Source organism: Astatotilapia calliptera, chromosome 19 (assembly GCF_964374335.1).
Source record: "Astatotilapia calliptera chromosome 19, fAstCal68.1, whole genome shotgun sequence".
NCBI classification, from domain to species: Eukaryota; Metazoa; Chordata; class Actinopteri; order Cichliformes; family Cichlidae; genus Astatotilapia; species Astatotilapia calliptera.
The window spans coordinates 28,850,366-28,866,750 of record NC_137440.1 but is presented as its reverse complement, the minus strand read 5'-3'; the positions used below and the strand labels follow the sequence as shown (position 1 = coordinate 28,866,750).

The 16,385-nt window shown below is 43.1% G+C and overlaps 1 protein-coding gene across 6 annotated transcripts in view; it reads right to left on the bottom strand.

The window, feature by feature from the left end:
- Positions 1-16,385, bottom strand: part of eml1 (EMAP like 1) — a 53,195-nt gene that overhangs the window by 26,532 nt on the left and 10,278 nt on the right. For 3 of the 6 annotated variants that reach the window (XM_026151056.2, XM_080293793.1, XM_080293794.1), the window contains exon 1: positions 12,408-13,453. The exons of 1 other annotated variant lie outside the window; for it this stretch is intronic. In XM_026151056.2, coding sequence (XP_026006841.1) covers positions 12,408-12,474 — 67 coding nt within the window. In that variant the 5' untranslated portion in view covers positions 12,475-13,453. Of the gene's footprint in view, positions 1-12,407; positions 13,454-16,385 lie in introns of those variants that run through there. 2 more of the 6 variants (XM_080293797.1, XM_026151057.2) reach the window with 2 other exon arrangements.

The window sequence follows — 16,385 nt, the reverse complement described above, 5'->3', positions numbered from 1 at the left end:
TTTTCTTTACTCTCAGCGGTGCAGAAGATCCAAACAATAAAGCTAAACTGATTTGATGGAAAGTTCAGCTGCCAGGTTAAGCTGTGCCACAATGGGAGGTACCGAAAAAGCCGCAACCAGTGTTTGCAGAGAACCACCAGATCAAAAGAGCGAGAGGCTGCAGGAAACAGGTTGTCACAACATTTTGACAACTATTCCTGTTTTTCAGGCAGAAGGGCAGATCTGATATCGCTGCAGCTTCGGTGCATCTTTTTGCTACTTGCTTGTGCTCCAGCTTGCCAGCTTTTTTTACCCCCCCCCCCCCCCCCCCCTTTTTAATTTCACAACACAGACGCACATAGACCAGGTGGTGTTACTGCCACAGCGCCAGTTCAGCTGCTCCAAATTGAGTCACACTTAATAAACAACCAGTCTTCAGCATGATTCACTAATGGAGGTCTGGACTTTATCACCATTGAGCAGCACAAAGGAATGAAAGGAGGCAGCGATTTAAGGACAGGCATGAGAAATACAGAGCTAAATGAGAGAGAATAAAGGTGGGTGTGTGGCCGTGATCACAGAGCAGGTGGTGCTTTGACCTGAATGCTAATTTCAGTAAGCACTCTGATGAAACGTGGGTGTGATATTAGCATATTTTTAGCACATTTACCTTAATGTAGCAAATCAACATGCTACTTTGACAATTAGTTCTGAATTTCAGCTAATGATGGCACTTTGTTACTACCTCATGATAACTTAATGTCAACTTTCAGGGCACTTCAGCACAATACTAGAACTAAGTGGAAGACTAATAACATGTGTGATGATTATTTTTTTCTAATGTTATGCACAGTACAAGACAAGAAAAGTGTTGTGCTTAAAAGTGACGCATTTACACAGTTACAGTGTGCCTCAGGGACGACTGAAATGATCCATCAGGTGCCTGTCAGGAGGTCGGAGAGTTTAGTTACAGTTACAGACTGGAGAGAAAAATGAGGAAAGAGAGAAACAACAGACTGAGAGTTACTTAAAAGCCCATCAATCCCCTGTGTCACCTGCAGGAGAGAGCAGGGGACGACCTGATAGCTTTAGCTAATCAACTGGTCAGATTAGGGAGACAGATGCAGTTTACAAGCTGCCACTGAGGGCTTTTGCCTGACCGGGGCTTAAGAGGTAATAAATATCTAGAGGTGGATAAGAGAAAGGGAAGCCCTCACAGGCAACCTGGGAGGAGATTAAAGAGGAGGAACCACTGAGAGGAAGATGGAGATGATAAACAACGGAGGAAAAGCTTCTTTGTCCTGTCAAAACGGTAGCACTGAAAGACCCAAATAGGCTGACAAAGACAAGAATGAAAGATGGAGCTGTGTGCATGTGTAAGTGTGTGTCTTTGCACACACAGGGGTCAGAAAGAGTGAGTCTGGGTCAAACAGGGGTATGAATTGGGGCCAAAAGACCCCCCTCTGAGAGATCCTACTGTCCTTGTAAGAAGATGTTAAACCCTTCCTTCCTGACATCAGCTACATCCTTCCTGGGGTCAGAGTGAGGTCAGACGGGAGCTAGCTCCACCTTGCTCCTCTCACCATCACACCTACACACATCCAACATACTGCACAGGAGCTGAAATGCTGGCGGCGGTGATTTACAAATAGATGGTGTTAAGTGCTGCTTATTTTTCTGAGTGATTGATCAGATAATGTATTAAACACCATCAGTACTATTCCCCTGCCTCCTGTGGGACTGCACACCAATTATTAGAGAAATGGAGGAAGGCAGAAAAAATGGAAGGCTTTTCTCATAAATCTCTTGAACTTGTCTCCACAATCCACGTTAAAGGAGCTTATTGTGCATTTTTTCCTTTATTCTGTCACATATCTAGACTATGTAACTATACAGTTTCAGTGGATGCCCATGTTAAACACGGAACTTTCCTGTAATGAAGTCAGCATATTTACAAGTCATCAATCCTCAGTTTCAGACTGTTTCAGGCTATGAGCACTGAAGCTCAGCCCACCGATAGGTCCAATTTAACCATGTGGTATTTGCTGTCAACGTTCCAATGAACAACATCAAATTCAGTCGCTGTCAACCACAAAGTCTCCGTAACAACAAGGCCTAAGGCCAGGACATGGATGTGTGTTTCAGATGTGAGAGGATCTGAAATAACAAATATAAACACCTGCTCAAGCCCTGTAATTCCCCAGTGATTTAGAAAGAAACACTCCAGAAAAAAGAAAAAGAAACTACATAAAAGAGGCCTAATCAAGGCAGATTTACCTCGAGCACATGACATACATGAACTCCACTCGGCTTCACACAAACACACTCCCTCCAACACACACACACACTCTCCTCTGTCAAAGAGGAAGTGGTCACAGTGTGGCAGAGGGATTATGCTGGATTTGTGGAGCAGATCTTGCTCAATGCTAGTGATCCTTAAACTCGGGGGGGGGGGGGGGGGGGGGGGGGGTTGAGCTTAGCAGCAGGCTGAATTTTATTCTCCCTCCTTCGGTCTCTAACCTCTTTCACCTCTCTATTTGTCTGCTCTCCTCTCTCCTGAAAGTCTTGTGGGATGAATTCTTGAAACAAAGCAGGAAATAAATTGACTGTGGGAAGAAAAAGTGAGCCTGAAGGATTAAACGTAAAGAGGACTTGGCAGTAAAATGTTTTTATTATCTTTCTCTAGCATTTATCTCCCTCATTTTTCCTGCTCTTGTCCACGCTGTTCGCCCAATTAGAGATTAACTCCTAGTGGTAGACTGTTTCAAGAGGTGGGGCTTGTGGGATACTTGAAGCGTCAATAGACTAAGATGTAGCTGAAGCCCCAAAGCTCCATCGGAACGAACCGCAATGTGCACACGTGAAGTCTAGACATTCTCAAACACTGCCAAAGCTTCATAATTAGAAATCTTCTTCTTACTATTATTATTATTAGAATTAAACTATTGCAAACACATATATAAGCCTACAGCCAGTATTGTACTCTGATATCCTCATGCTGATATTGTTAACATGCTGAGATGCTTACTGTCTTAGTTGCCTTAAATTCCCTTAGTTTTGCAGGAATCAGATAAAAGATATATATATATATATATCAGAGAAAACAATGAGACCAACACATCATTGAGGTTTGCAGACATTCGTTTACGCACAGCTCTCTTAAGATCATGCTCTAACATTTCAATCAGATGTTGCATGACCCAATTTGGCCCAAGTTTTAGCTGCCAAACAGAAGGCCTTATATTTGAATTTGGAATACTTTGACATACAGAAAAGTTTGTAGTTAACTCGATGACTGAAAGGTGCCCAGGTCCTGTGGCTTTAAAACAAGCCCAATTCATCATCCCTCCGCTACCGTGTTTGATAGTTGGTATCAGGTGTTTGTGTTGATATGCTGTGTTTGGTTTTGAACATTACAGCCAAACATCTTTATTTTGATCTTGCCTGTCCAAAGTGTCCAAGTGGGACACTGTTTTAAACATGGCAAACTTCAGTCTTTTTCTAATGTTACTATCATGAGAAAAAATATGTCAAATACTATATATGAGACATGAAGCCCCAGCTTCTGAACTTACAAAGCAATATGCTGAACTTTATATAACATCCCTGTCTAAATCTGAATAAAAAATAAAACGGTAATAAACAGCCGAAGAAAGACATCCTTTTTATTGCTGTGACTTTTAGGGATGAAGCAGACCACAGAAGCACAAAGTCATGGTTGGCAGCAGCTCCAGGCTCCAACACAAGCCCGTTTCTCAGTCTCAGCCTTCGTCTACATAAAACACGGCTTTGTCCCGCAGTAACAAACAACCAGGAAGGAACAGGAGGCGGGATACTTGTTCCATCCAGTGTGTGTATACTGGTGTTGTCCCATCCAGTAACATTGTTGTTATGGGATACCAGACTTCCATGGTGCAGAAATGGGCTCACACACATACAGAGAGACAGTGTGCCAGAGACTGTTGCCACACTGAGCACAGGCCAATCGTATATCTGCCATCTGGAGGGGAGAGAACATACAGTGGCACTGCTGGCAGCAAACAAGATCATTACAGAACAAAACTGAGGAGAATTATTACAAACAGACTTTGGTGTGTAAGCAGAGGTTTTCCTTTGTTTGTAACTCAGTGTCTGGATTCTGCCCTATAAATACTACATGTCTCTTTCAGTATATTCGCTTTAACTTTAAAATTATTATTATTCTCTGTTCTTGCCATCAACTAAACCAGCTCTGTTTGCATTTTTGGAGTTTTGACAGCACCTAGAAACCCGAGTCACATCCAACTGTGTTTAGTTTGAGTGAACCTGACAAGTGAACCTGACAGGCCACATTATTAGATTTTCTCTTCTCCCTGCAGCCACAGATGAGACAGGGGAGTTTAAGCTGATTATGTGAGACACATTTTTATACAGTTTTCTGATGAAATGAATGGTTCAAACATCTGATTAGATAAACACGCAATTCAGTGAGCTGTAATAAAACATTGTTGGCACTATAAAGGTGGAAAAGAGCTATTAAAGAGTCGTCAGTAGTAATGGTCTCGTGATCTTCTGTGGCTTCAAAACGGAATAAACTAAAGAGTAAAAGTAGAAGCAGTACTTGCAGTTTCTTAATTTCAGTGGCTGCTCTAAATAGTTTAGGAGGACCAAAACATCCTTTAAATTCTTCTCCTAGTTCACTGATCTGACCAACTAGCATTTTTTTGTCAGTCTGTCTATGCCGGGTGTCCACTCTTAAATCAGACCATATACTGAAGACACTAGATTTAAGGTAGACTTACTAAATCAGAAAACAAAAGGCAAACCATTGTTCAGGTCACAACAGAATCCCTTACAGGCAGCCAGGACCAACTTTTATAGGAAAATGCAAGGACTATGGCAAAGACTAGGAGGAAGGACGGGACTATTTATACACAGAGGTAAGTGGAGAAGCTGGAGAATGGCATCCAGCTACAGACAATCCTGGCAACCATCAAAGAAAGACTCAAGAGGCAACTGACTTTCAAAGTAAAACTGAAAAATACCAAAAAACAAATAAATAATAGAATGGAACAATCCATAAATACAACAAACACAAAAATCTAAACTCGAAACTCTGGAAAATGCAGGAAAAATCTAAATAGAAACTCAAATGCAAACATATTCATTGAGGACTCCAAACTTGAGAACATGACCAAACACTGGGTCTGTGACACAGTCTCGGGAGGAAACCAACCACAATCATGACTTCACTAATCTTCTATAATATTTAATGTTTATACATCAGCCAGAGTTAGAGCATACAAATTGCAATGTGTGCATACTTCAGATGCTCTTAGTACATCTCGTTTGGATCAGCGGCATCTTTAACATCTAGCCACAGACATCCTTATAAACACCTGCCGAATCCTGTTACAGCCCCACAGTTTGCCATTAGGATACATACAGAGACAAACAAATTTTTAAGGTAAAAGTTAGAGACCATCTGGTCATAGTCTCACACCACACACATCCACACCAACAACTGCTTGGACTACACCCATCCACCACCACTTGGCCTTTGTGATGATACCCCGGTACAGTTTTGACACTCTGGCTTTGAGAAGGAGTCTGACAGCAGTAGATTTCTGCCTCTATAACTGTTGATTTTTCTCTTGTGAAATGTGTCTTGAAAACATCTATGCTTCCATTGTAAGAGCAAAATGTGACATGCACGCCCACCATGAAGGAGTCCTGAAATCACTCGCTGGTAGCTGTCCTAGAACTGAAAGCAAAGAATCAAAAGCATTTTTGGACCAAAACAACTGCCATCTAACAACAAAATTGGGCTGTCAGTAGACAAGGAAACAACCCAAATAACCCCTTTCCTCTCATCTCTGCACCTGTGATCTTGATGAATTTCTAATGGGATTCTCCTCTTTTCCCCAGCCCATCTGTTAGAGGCCGGCTGAATGCGTGCAATGGGGGATACACCCTCATACTCAGAGCTGGCGCTCTCCCCGTCGTTCTTCCATTAACAGCAGATGTAAGAGACCAATTAGAGTGCCGAGCAGCCCCTGGGAGCTGCACCACGGATACCAGGAGGTTAATTATATCTATTCACCTTACAACCGGCCAAGGTTTAAAAACAGAGGTGTTGCCAAATCTTTGGTCCGTGACGAATCAATACGCTTATAGAAATAATTGCACAACACAGTCAAACCTACACTCATCTTTTCCAGGCTACAGAAGTGATCTTTAATTACTATAAGAGGGCTTGGTGGTGCAGGATTAAGAGTGAGATCCATGCACAGACATTCATACACAGACATGCATGTGCGCACATGAATGCATGTACACATACCAGTGCGCAGATGATCTGTGCTGGAAATAATTTGCATAGTAACTTGATTTAAATACCTTTACGTTTTTGTGTAACATTCAGATTAAAGAATACGTAACCAAATCCTTTATGCATTATATCTCTCTGATTGGGAACAACAGCCTTGGGAATACTTTGAGTATGAAACAAAAACTAAAAATAATGCCACATCTTTGGGATTTTGCTGACCTGAGTGATTTATTAGTGGTCACCCTCCCCCACAGGTAAAATTCTGCGCTCTGCTGAGCACATTTAGTGTTACAGTGCAGATTGAGAGCATCCTACTCACTGATGGAGTACATGATCCTGTTTCCGGCACTTTTTAGGGGTATTTTTATGCATCCCTGACATACCGTTCAAGGACTCATGCTTGCCTGCATGCCTCCTGTACTGACATTGGAAGGTTGTGCATGCACATGTGCACACTGAACCTGAAAACGGACACATAGACACTCATACACAACCACAAGCGCATACATAACAGAGAGCAGTACTCTGCCAGAAGCATTAGTGAGATGCACACGCACATATACACGGAGTCAGTGTATATATTTAGCACAGGAACTCACACGATCCTGCTTTACATGCCTGATTGTTTTAGTAGGTCATGAGATGAGGCTGCTTGGATGTGTGTCAGTGGAGGAAAAGAGAAGAATGGTAGACAGAGAAGAGAAGAAGCACTTGACAAAAATTTCATCTAATTCCTAGTTGCTCTCCAAGAAGCTGTTTCCAGTGATTGTTCTGCTGATCACAAGACAATCATGCAACAATATCTGAGCACCTAAAATGTCTCAATAAAAAGGAAAGGCAGGGATAAAACTATATTTTACTTAGTCAAAAGAGCTTTCTGTTTTATAGAAGAAAGGAAATACCCCTGAAGTGAAGACAGATCTTTAATATACTGGGTACACATATGTTATATTTTCTCCTCACATGATTACAAATCATAATTAGATAAGAAGATATCATGTCTCAAGCACCTTATGTTGTAATATAAAGCAGTTAAATTTGAATTGCAGAAATTGAAGAAAAATTGCTATTAACGCAATAGAGATGAAACATTTTAAAGCCCAACTGATCAGCGGGTCAACTAAGATAACAAAGGAATACATTACTGTGTGCCATGCATGTTTCTTTCTTTCATACATAATCTTATAGACATACTTTGTACTATTCCTTTGGCTTTTAAGGCAGATTTGGCTTTTCATTGACCTCTGCATGTATGCATGTACTCGACAGATGTCAGTAACACGCTATATAACTGAGGGTGGACACATTTGTGCCAAAAATTGCTCAGTGGGATCCTGGCTCATGGCCTAATCTTCCTCTTCCATGCAGATTTTATACAACATGCTGCAATACGCAGATAAACACTACGGGATGCCATATTTAGAAGTATTTAAGATAGAGATTTCATGATTAGCTGCGTCAAGGCTGCCGTGAAATGAACAGTTCGCACTACATAGGAGGCATGAATTTCTCACAAATCTCAAAAGCAGCTCGATGTAGCTGTAAACATACAAACATTCAATGACGGTAAGTACAGAGCCACTTTTCTTTTTTATCTGTTAGCAGCCAATGTGCCCCTATTCAAGAAAAAAGTGCGAGGCAAAGCTTATCAGGAGAAAAGTGAGAAAGAAACAGGGAGATAAGGAGTAGAGAGGGGGCGGGGGGGCGGCGTGACTCGTGAGTACTGAAGCCTAAGTGGCCTGGCTCAATATCTGACTGTCTGCAGATTTAAAAAAAACAAAAAAAAACACAAAACAGAAAAGCACTCTGAGCTCCACTTGGGGCACTCGCACAAGATCAAACAAAGAGCCTGAGAAAGTCTGACGTAGGGATGAGGGAGAGGGGAAGAGCTCGAGAAGCGAAGGGCAGAAGAGTCAGAGTTTTAGAAATGAAAGAACTCCAGGCGCGCTGGGCTTGAGAGAGGGAAAAAATTAGACTAAATAGAGAGTGGTGTGTGTGTGTGTGTGTCTATGCTCTCACTGACACGGCCATAGGAAATCAATATCAAACTTTGCATGAATCAGCAGCTTTGGATGAGTTAACCCGTTCACGTCGATATTTATTAGACTGCTTTACGCGTAGGGCAGTTACAGATGACTGATGGCACAGAGACACATAATTTCCTAATACTTTCTTCTTAATGTTTCTACATTGATGTTTTTGTGCAGTTTTATCAGAGTGGAAGAAATTTCAGAGCACAGGCCAGTTTGCAATGAGTTTTAGTAGGCTTTGATGGATAGTTGGATAGATGGATATGGAATAATCAAAGAGAAATAAAGGAATAAATAAAGTCAGAATGGAGAAAACCAGGGAAACTAAAAACATGCAAAAGGCCCATAATTGATACGTAAAAGAGAAATGAAGAAACTGCTTGAACTGGCTTTTCAAAACTAAATGGACTCCAACCGCTCTAACACAAATACATTCACCTCATCCTCCTGTCTGCCATCCCTTCTTGGCTACTGTGGACGGTAACGTGAGCGGGGCTTTAATCCTAATCCCTCTCCACGTGCCATCATCAGTCAGGGTTTGGATGGACATACCCACAGAGCCACAGCCAAGAAGTGGGGGAGACTGGGTGAAGTCGTGTCACCTCTGCTGCGTATCAAGATTCCTCCAACAAACATCAAAGCGTTCTCCGTCTTTATTAATTTCCCTCCTTCCCCTACACGTCTGCTCCATCCGTCTGCCCTCCTACTAATTCTAACATCCTTATTTTTTCTTATGAACTGTTATCGCGATGTTTTCTTTATGTTTTGTTTTTTTTGGCTCCAGTCTTTTCTTCTTCGCCCTGCCCCCTCTGCTGCTGGTGTGTTAAGTTGCCAAGGAGCCAGTGATGGTTAGGTGAGCGCACTCACTGCCAGCGTGGAGCATAGACATAAAGAGATGTTTAATCAGGTTTTATTAGCTCAAAAGATAAATGAACAGGTGATTAATAATAGTTAGAATGGCAATGTTGGACCCTGTGAGATGACCCTCAGGATGTCATCATCAGTATTATACTGTCATAAGTGAGCTGGATTTACTGGATTTTTAGGAATCGCATTAACTGATGTTTTAGTCTGGTGGCTTTGGATGTTTTAGCTGTGGCATCTACATGCTGCATTTTCATGCTGCAGTCAGATTTCTTTTGCTGTGTCAAAATCGTGTTATTAAAGAAATCTAGACCATATGTGTGAATAATGAAGTATATGCAGGCAGAACAGGAAACCACTGGGACGGCACTTGGAAGTGATGCACAAACACTCACTTAAAATGGGCAAGAACCACACCAGTTTGACTTCAGGACATCGGCAATAGTATTACCAGCCCAAGAAAACAGGCTAATTCAATGTAAACCTGTTCTGCAGAACTAAGGTGTTTGAAATGAGATTTTTAAAAGGAAAAAAAAGGATTCACGTCCTTCTTCACCTGTGTGTGATGACAGTGTAATGGCGCTAATTTTCATTTAGCCTAAGATAACCCTGAGCTCCCAAGGACAAAGCGTGCAGCCTGAATGCAGTTTAGCTGACCTAGTCTCTGAACATTAGTCTGGTTGGATGCTCCACAACACACGGGCCAGAGAAATGGAAAAAAAAAAAGAGGGGAATGAATGACATCATTGACTTTTGCTGATCTGGGTTCAGCTGGATGGCAGAAGCAGAGCAGCATGATGTCATTTTGGCCTACAGGACCAAACAAAGCCCACAGTGGCCGAGCAGATGTGTGAGTACACTCCATACACACAACAGATCCAACTTGGACCGCCACAAACACAGATATATTCTTTTTTTTTGGTTTAAAGTGAAGCTCGTGCACTAAGCGGACTGTCGAAACAACAAACAAGATGCTGCTTCCTCAGTTTGCGTGTGCGTTTGTGTAGCGAGGCAGAGAGAGAAAGCAAGAAGGTAGAGGTCGGAAAATCCCTGGCAACAGCCTCTGAGCGGCATGTCTTACTTCACTGACATCCCTTCAGAAAATTAACACGAACAACCTTGCGGTGTTGGACAACTCAAATCTGCTCACGGTCATGACTTGGCAAAACGTGCAGCATGAAGAGAGGGAAAAAATCATTTAGCATGGAGTAACTCAAGTCAATGAAGTGGTAATGTGGTGCAGCTGTCCTTTACTGCTCCGACGTCACACTTTTTCACCCTTCACTAAAACTAAACCTCGAGTCTGACACATCAGAAAAGCCGTACCTGCCACTGCTATAAAGGTCAGGCAATTCCTAGGAGGAAACTGCAGGCCTCCTGTTCTTCTACACTCGCTGCTACACCTGTTTTTCAGGTCAGTCCAACCAAACCAATGTCTCTTCTTATCACTGGCACTGACAGCACTTTACTCATCACACAGGAATGACCAGGAAACATTCGATCATGTACAAACTAGATTTGGCCTGATGCCTCGTCTTTTTTCACATATCCTTGTTCCTTATTATTCCCTGTGACTGTAGACACCAGGAAAAACGAAGCACCATTTTTAATCAGTCTCCTATTTTACACTAGGGCTTCATTATTCTGCTTCTGTGAATTCAAAGGATTTTGTATTACATACTTATGTGCTTTGTTTTATCCAACAGCTGGTTTCGTTATGCTTGATTTTATCATTTTTGTAACCCTGTAATGGTGCCCAGTTTTCCTCCAAGTCTTATGAAAGGACTTCCAAAGGGTAAACAGGGTAAAAAGAAAACACATTTATGGATGAAGATGCTTTTCTTCTCTACTCGATACCCTTCTCTTACCCCTTTTTACCCCCCTCTTTGTCTGTATCTAAGCTGCTGTGGCTGGCTATAAATTTAATAAAGGAAATCCATATGGGGTGAAAGCTTTTAAGTAGTTTCACCTCATCAGTTATGCATTAAAATACTGAAGCGACCAGTAACCCTGGTGGGACATTCGTCAGTGCAATTCCACACCTCTGATTTGCTCGGTTGGCCAGTGGTATTCCCCTCATCTCACTGATTGCTGGTGCTTACACAGCACAGTAAATATTATTGATTTTCTCATTATCCACCAATGGCAATTATGTTACTCCATCCTTCAGCAGTGATAGCTCACGCTAACCACGACATCACAGTCACTGCTACGGACAAGCACAATAAAAGAGGGTGAAGTGAGTGTTCCCCCTTTCCATGTGATCAACATTTTAAAGCACATGTTAGTAACAACAACAAAACAGTGTGGTTTAAACTCCCTCTGCTGCTCCCTATCACAGACACAGGTTGTGTTGGGGATAATCCCCTTATGTGTGTGTCACTGTAGTTGGTACACACCAGCAGTGACTATGAACAAACTGAGCCGTACAGAAAGAAAAAACTGTCCCGTTGTACTGGGATAAATGCAGGCATCACTTAAAGTATGCTGTCGATACATAAACTGAGCATACGTCTCACACGAGGGCTCAGTCGTCAAGAAGAATGGGCGCATCTTGGAAATGAATCCTAATATTGATGTGTCATGCTGCTCTTCGCTCTTCCCTGAGTCACCCTCTCCCACCCATAACATTATCAGCCTGAAGTACGGTTTCTCCCTGTGCCAGCAAAGAAATCACGTTGCAGCAGGCGAGAAGGAGTGTCCTGTTCTGTCACACCGTTTTGTCTCATTCGGCAAACTGCAGAATACGTACACTGTGTATACATTCATAACAAGCCCTTCATCACATCGAGCAGAGCCGGGGCAGCGCTGTGAGCAAAGGACTGTTTCTCATCCTCCCTTCCTCTTTGTTTATTAGCTCTCTCCTGATGGAGGCTGTTGACATCAGCCCGGCCTTGATTTCAAACACTTCCTGTTAAATCTGCAGTGCTTTTAGTTTTTCTTTCATCCTGTAAATGTCAACCCGGGAGCGCCTGCTTTGACTTAAACATCCGTCTGTTTGACAGTAAGTCTAGTGATTAATCAATTGAAGAGCATCCAGATCTAAACAATGATGGAAAATGTTATAGTTTTACTAAAGAAACCCAGCTCATGTCTGCAACATCTAACACCTCTGCAGGGTGTCAAGTCACACCAGTCAGCTGGTGACATGTCAAATCCAGAAAGCAGCATGCAGTTCATAGTAGAGAGGGATGGGAGTATATGAAGGGTTAGTTTAGTTTTACCGTTGCAGAACTGTAGCAGTGATGAGGTGTCATATAAACTGCTGTAGCTGGAAAAACCGTCCTCCATTCTCAGCCTCTGCTCGGCACCTCTGTCCTCCCTCTGGTATCCCACCACTCCTTCGCTCCTTCTCTCTCTCTCTGGTGATTCCCCTACTTTAGTTTATCGCTCACTTGGCGTCCAAGGCGCTCCCTCCATTCACTCTGTACGGGTCAGGCTCCCTGGGTGAGTCACCATGGCAACCCATTCACTCCGATTATGTCATGTGAACTCCAGCCCCTCTTTTTTTCCAATCCCCCTCTCTCACAAAAAAAAGAAAAGAAAAGTCCTGAACTACAGCAGAAAACACTCCCTGCAGAAGAATGACTGAACAGGGACACAAGTTAAGAGGCTGCCGGTCGTGTTTTCTTTTTCTTTCCCCTGTGATCGTCCTCTCCTTCCCTTCCCCTGGCTCCTCTTGTCCTTATTTCTCCAGCGTTCAGGAGAGACAGCTGTGTGTCGTTAGCTCTCGCTGATCTCCAGAAGAGAGAGAGAAGAGAAAAAAACAGCTTTAAGAGGGCTTGAGCTGACAGCGCAGGCGAGCTCTGGCACAGGCTGTCGCTGTGTATATGTGTGTATGTTTGTGTGTCAGGAGCTGTGTGAGTGTTAAGATAATGCTCGGGACAGCCCAGCCTTCCCGTCACACACAGCGTGGACGAGTCAGAGCGCAGGGGGCTGGGCCTGTCAGCTACAGCCTCCTCCTCCTCCAGCTTTAGTGGGAGCGGAGCGGAGGAGAGGAGGAAAGGGGAGAAGAGAGGACATGGTAGAGGAAGGAGACTTCAAGAGAAAGGAGGAATGGCAGGAGAGGAAATAGAGGAAGAAAGAAAGAAAGCAGATGGGGAAATATGGAGAAGCAAGGGCAAAGTGGGAGAGGAATGAGACAAGGGCATTGGGGAGAAGAAAACAGAGATTAGACAGGAGGCAGGAGAAAAAAAGAGCTGAAAGAGAAGTCAGCAAGGAGTAGCTGGTATGTTATCCTCCTGCTCTCACATGCACAGCAACGTCACATATACTGTAGGTGTGAGTACAGAGTCACATGGGGACACACCACAACAAAACCGACGTCACCTCCTCCAAGCGTTTGAGCTGAACCTTGCCAAGGGGATCTCAGCTGTGACTAAACACGATTATCATTCTGTCCTCTGTCCGTCTTATCTGCCCTGCTGCAGACTGCGCAGAGACCGAGGGTTCCTTAAAACAAGGACGAGAGGGGGAGAGAATGAAAGGGAGACTATAGGGGATTGAGGAAAGAGAGAAATAAATGGAGGGTAGAGGGGGGAGGAGGAAAAAGAAATTGAGTGGTGCTCGAGGAGGGTGCTGGGTGTAGAAAGAAGGAGCAAATTAAAAAGTGAGCAGGGTGGGAGTTTTGTGAGGGTGGGGGCACCCTATAGAAAAAAAGGGACACAGAGAGAGGGTTTTGTATGTGCAGGAGAGGAGGGGTCTCACTGCATTATTTATAATTCAGGCTTGATGGGAAAACTAATAAAGCCTAAGAACACAGTGTCTGTGGCCTATATTCATGTTGGAAACACTTCCCCCATTTTTTCCCCCCGAGATCACAAGGCAAAGCCGACAAAAGTCACACAAAGGCAGGGAAGCTCTAAAGAGAGCAGAGGGACGAGCCCATGAAAGGATACATGATGTTTTTCATAGCAGTCCAGAACACGTGATACTATCAGTCAACACGATGCTCTGTTGGTGCAGGTACCTGTCACGATATCTCTGGTTTAAAGGTGACCCTGCTAGATTTGACCTTTTAAAAGTTCAATTCAATTCAATTTTATTTATATAGCGCCAAATCACAACAAAAGTCGCCTCAAGGCGCTTCATAGATACAGAGAAAAACCCAACAATCATATGACCCCCTATGAGCAAGCACTTTGGCGACAGTGGGAAGGAAAAACTCCCTTTTAACAGGAAGAAACCTCCAGCAGAACCAGGCTCAGGGAGGGGCGGGGCCATCTGCTGCGACCGGTTGGGGTGAGAGAAGGAAGACAGGATGAAAGACATGCTGTGGAAGAGAGACAGAGGTTAATAACAGATATGATTCAATGCAGAGAGGTCTGTTAATACATAGTGAGTGAGAAAGGTGACTGGAAAGGAAAAACTCAATGCATCATGGGAATCCCCGGCAGCCTATGTCTATTGCAGCATAACTAAGGGAGGATTCAGGATCACCTGGTCCAGCCCTAACTATATGCTTTAGCAAAAAGGAAAGTTTTAAGCCTAATCTTGAAAGTAGCGATAGTATCTGTCTCCCGAATCCAAACTGGAAGCTGGTTCCACAGAAGAGGGGCCTGAAAACTGAAGGCTCTGCCTCCCATTCTACTTTTAAATACTCTAGGAACAACAAGTAGGCCTGCAGAGTGAGAGCGAAGTGCTCTAATAGGGTGATATGGTACTACAAGGTCATTAAGATAAGATGGGGCCTGATTATTTAAGACCTTGTATGTGAGGAGCAGGATTTTGAATTCAATTCTGGATTTAACAGGAAGCCAATGAAGGGAAGCCAAAACAGGAGAAATCTGCTCTCTCTTTCTAGTCCCTGTCAGGACTCTTGCTGCAGCATTTTGGATTAGCTGAAGGCTTTTCAGTGAGTTTTTAGGACATCCTGATAATAATGAATTACAGTCGTCCAGCCTGGAAGTAATAAATGCATGAACTAGTTTTTCAGCGTCACTCTGAGACAGGATATTTCTAATTTTAGAGATGTTGCACAAATGGAGGAAAGCAGTCTTACATATTTGTTAAATATGTGCATTGAAGGACATGTCCTGGTCAAAAATGACTCCAAGGTTCCTCACAGCGTTACTGGAGGCCAAGGTAATGCCATCCAGAGTAAGAATCTGGTTAGATACCATATTTCTAAGATTTTCAGGGCCGAGTACAATAACCTCAGTTTTATCTGAATTAAGAAGCATGGGAGGAAAGGAGGATGAAAGGCATGCAGTGATCAGTTTATGGTTCGAGGCCCTCCACGGCTTCAACCTCGGGGAAAACATTGCACTTGGCTTCACTTATTACACAATAACATCGAGCCCACAGCAGATCGACTAAGCTCACCAGCAGACAGGATTATGCAAGGAAACAAGGTGCTCTTTGTAGACCCGTGCTGCATTTTCGCTCTTTATTCGCAAGAATGCTACAATGTAAAAAGTCTTACCTTTGCACTGTCTTCAGTTAATATTCTTATCAACAACCACAGAATATAACTGTGCACCCAGCTGTCCTGCATTAATATACAGTCTGTGTATTTTTAGTCCTGAGTAGTACAACATCCAGTGTTTTGATTGAGATAAAACAAGGAATTCCTTGCAGTTCTCTGCTAGAAGAACAAGCAAAACATGCACCCTTTGTGCTTTGTTCTGAAAGACTGCAGGTCACAGTGGTGTTTTGTCTGAAGGGGCTCAGATTATGGTAAATCCCATTGTAGCATCTCACTGCAGGGTCTGATGTGGGATCTAGATTAGAGGGTCTGGTTTTATGTGTATCTGTCTCTCTGTGCATATGCTTGTGCCAGAGGAGAGTATATTCCCTCCAAAATCCTGCCCCATGGGGCTCTTGACCCCACCTACAACTCAGAGGGTGGCAGGTGGTGAAGTGTGCTGGTGCTGCTGCTCCATCCCTTTTCAGTCCATTGCTCCCACCCTCACTGCCCATCAGTGAACCACTTGTAAGACAAGCGGGACAGTGCTGCACTTACTGTGAGGCTATTCCACTTCTATTAACAAATACTGCGTGTGCACGGCCTCTAAAACACACAATCTGTGCAGTCAGTTAGACATGCAAACAACAAAACCTGACAAACAGGGGGATTTATCAGCTAAATATTTTTAGTTAATGTTTTTTTTTTTAAGTGGCTACACTTCATAAAAAGATATAGTGGCTATATGTTTTCTACTGCTAACTGTTCTAACTTCTAACTGTTAGCCATAACAGCT